This window comes from Panthera leo, chromosome A2 (genome assembly GCF_018350215.1).
Source record: "Panthera leo isolate Ple1 chromosome A2, P.leo_Ple1_pat1.1, whole genome shotgun sequence".
NCBI lineage: Eukaryota > Metazoa > Chordata > Mammalia > Carnivora > Felidae > Panthera > Panthera leo.
In genome coordinates, this window is record NC_056680.1 from 6820517 (window position 1) to 6824204 (window position 3688).

General features: G+C 42.1%; 1 protein-coding gene across 1 annotated transcript; it reads left to right on the forward strand.

The window, feature by feature from the left end:
• Positions 1-641: 641 nt before the first annotated feature.
• On the forward strand, positions 642-1601 carry LOC122213917 (olfactory receptor 7G2-like). Its single transcript, XM_042928321.1, has one exon. It carries the CDS (start codon positions 663-665, stop codon positions 1599-1601), a length of 939 nt encoding a protein of 312 aa, XP_042784255.1. The 5' UTR covers positions 642-662.
• Positions 1602-3688: the final 2087 nt, after the last annotated feature.

Below are 3688 nucleotides of genomic sequence, written 5' to 3' on the forward strand. Positions count from 1 at the left end.
ATCAGCAGTCAGACAACCTGAACTCAGATCTAGTCTTTTCCATACACTGTGTACTTCACATCCATGATATAATCTCGTCTCATCTGAGTGTCCCCAGGGGAGAATGGAGTAATATGATTTAAGTCATCAGTAATTTGACAAACCTTCAGATGATTCTGAGCATGTCAAAGTTTGGGAAGCATACTCTGCAGGAGAGATCGGATAACTTTATTCTCATCTATTTGTTCGAAGGCAAGAAATACTTCTGAAGGAAGCACCATTCTTATTCATTTTAGACTCAGCACTTAGCACAGTGTGTGAAACAGAGCTGGTGATATAAAGGCCAATAGTGGGAAAAGAGGGAAGAAGATGATAGAGGGAAAAATTAGCAGAGGGAAAGATTGAAATGTTCACATTGATTCTAAATAGGTTTTTTTTTTTTTTCATTTTCATTTTTTAGAAGGCACTGGCTCTCAAACTTTGGCATATATCAAATTCATCCGGAGAGCTTGCCAAAACATCAGTCGCTGGTCCTCACCTCAGAGTTTATCACTAGCATGTCTGGAGTGATACCAGCATTTGTATTTCTAACAAGGTCCCCATTGATGCTGCTGCCACTCGGTCGGGGACCACTCATCTTATTTTATTTTCACTCCATCTTTTCCATCAGATTCATTAACAACATGATACCCAGAAACAAAACAGGAGTTTCCGAATTCCTTCTCTTGGGATTGACAGAGGATCCAGAACTGCAGCCCCTAGTCTTTAGTCTGTTCCTGTCCATGTACCTGGTCACCATCCTGGGAAACCTGCTCATCATCCTGGCCATCAGCTCAGACTCCCACCTCCACACGCCCATGTACTTCTTCCTCTCCATCCTGTCCTTTACTGACATCTGTTTAAGTACAGCCACGATCCCAAAGATGCTGGTGAACATCCAGGCACAGAATCAGAGCATCACTTATGCAGGCTGCCTCACACAGATCTGCTTTGTCTTGGTTTTTGTTGGTTTGGAAAATTTTCTTCTTGCAGCAATGGCCTATGACCGCTATGTAGCCATCTGCCATCCCCTGAGGTACACCGTTATCATGAACCTCCGACTCTGTGGTCTGCTGATGGTGCTCTCACTGTTCATTAGTAGTGCCAATGCCCTGCTCCATAGTCTGATGGTGCTACGGTTTTCCTTCTGCAAGGACTTGAACATCCCACAATTCTTCTGTGAGCTTGGTCAGGTGGTCAAGCTTGCTTGTTCTGACACCCTCATCAATAATATCCTAGTATATTTTATGGCTAGTTTACTTGGGGGTGTTCCTTTCTCTGGAATCATTTTCTCTTATACTCAAATTTTCTCCTCTGTTTTGAGAATGCCATCAGCGGGCAGGAAGTATAAAGCTTTTTCCACCTGTGGGTCTCACCTGTCAGTTGTGTTCTTGTTCTATGGGACAAGTATTGGAGTGTACATTAATTCTGCAGTTACTGACTCTTCCAGGAAGACTAACATGGCTTCAGTGATGTACATTGTCATTCCTCAAATGATGAACCCCTTTATCTACAGTCTGAGGAACAGTGACATGCAGGGTGTCTTGAAGAAACTTGTCAGTAGGATACCTTCTCTTCTGTGATTGTGCCATCCACTTTGGGCTGGGTGTTTAGAATAAATCAAAGTTATAGGAGTCATATGAGGACTCGGATGCTAGATTATTCTTTCATCAAATGCCTCTAACATGACTAGATAACATAACAGCCAAGTACATTTTGACTTGGGATTGAAACCTGACTTTTACATTTATTTAGCTTTGTTATGTTTGACCAATTATTGCAATTCCTCAATTTTTTTCTCAGTTCCATAGAAGCAGAACCTGAGGCAGAAGTTAAAGTTTTATAATGTTTATATGGATGATTCTCAGAAAAAGGAAAGCTGTAGAATATGGATAGCTCAGAGACAGGATAGAAGTGCAGCTGTGGTCAGATCTAGACACTGGCTTCCATCTATCCCACAATAGAACGTGTCAGTGGAAACCCAAAGTCAGGCCTACAGTGAGGCAAGGGAGTTCACCTTTTACACCCCAATTTAGTAATCATAGAGACCATTCGCTGGTAAACTGTATTCTTTTGAGGCAATCTTAGCATTCACTATACACAGTTTTATTATCTATAAAATTGGTATGATGATATCATCTCAGTCTGAAATAATTATGAGCTATTTGTACTTCATCAGTGAGGAAGTCTTCGGTTCTAATAAGAAAAAATTCCTATCTCTAATATGGTCAAACGGTAAACAGTTGTTTGTCATTACTAGGACTTTAGAGATAGGGAATGTACAGGAACAGGGGAGTAGGCCTCACTCTGTTTCTCCATTTGGTGGCTTTGTCCTAGGACTGGTTCTCTTCAAGTCACAAGATAGTGGCAGCAAATATGGATGCCATACTTGCACCTGATTTCCAGAGACAGAAAATTGTCCTTCCCAGGGTCAGATGATAACAGGCCTTTTGATGGAGTCAACCAAAAGACATCTGGTGGAGGTTAAATGGTGGCCCTCAGTCCAATATGGCTAATATCCCAATCCCCTTAATTTGTGATTAGTAACTCATATATAATGGGGGCGCCTGGGTGGCTCAGTTGGTTAAGTGTCCAACTTCGGCTCAGGTCATGATCTCGCAGTTCATGGGTTCAAACCCCATGTCGGGCTCTGTGCTGACAGCTCAGAGCCTGGAGCCTGCTTCAGATTCTGGGTCTTCCTCTCTCTCTGCCCCTCCCCTGCTCACGCTCTCTCTCTCTCTCTCTCTCTCTCAAAAATAAATAAATATTAAAAAAAAAGTAAAGTAACTTGTATATAATGAAAGGATGAACATACTTATTTGGAAAAAGGGCCTTTGCAAGAGATGTACTTATACTGCATTAAATGGGTGGGTCCTAACCATAAATGATATGTTTCCTTATAAAATAGATGGGAGTGAAGGAGACACAGAAAGAGGCAATGTGACCATGGAGACAGATATTACATTGATACAGCCAGTATTTTTTTAATTTATTTCTTTTGAGAGAGAGAGAGAGAGAAAGCACACAAGAGTGTGACCAGGGGAGGGACAGAAGAGGACTTGACAGGGGGCTCAAAACTATAAACTGTGAGATCATGACCTGAGCTGAAACCAAGACTTGGACGCTCAACCGACTGAGCCACCCAGGCACCCCTCATGCAGACAGTATTTGATTTCCAGTATTTGACCATTCTTGTCCCACAAAACTGTCATTTTTATAGGACCCTAATGTGTCTTTGTCACTCCTTAACATTACCCAATTCTATGAATTAAATAAATTTGACCTTATATTGACCTTATTAGAAGTTTAAACTTAATGAATTCTCACCAACATCACCAAATGGCAGAATACGAGGTTCCTACACTGACCATACTGGTACACACAGATTAATTTCCTTTGAGAGAAACTCAGAAACTGGCTGGGTGGCTCGTACATATCAGGGGACTGAGAAAGGACCTACATAGAAACAGGTAAGAAAAGCTGAGGTATGCTCACACCATCGACCCCACCCGCTGGGACAGCACCTTACAACCAGGAGAGAATCCCAGACTCAGCTTATCCCTGAGGAGTGAAGGGTTAGGACCACACACATAGGGCACCAACTTTTATGGTAAACCTTAGGGATTGGCTCCCAAATCCTCTAGCTGAGAGCAATGTGGCTTGGCATTAC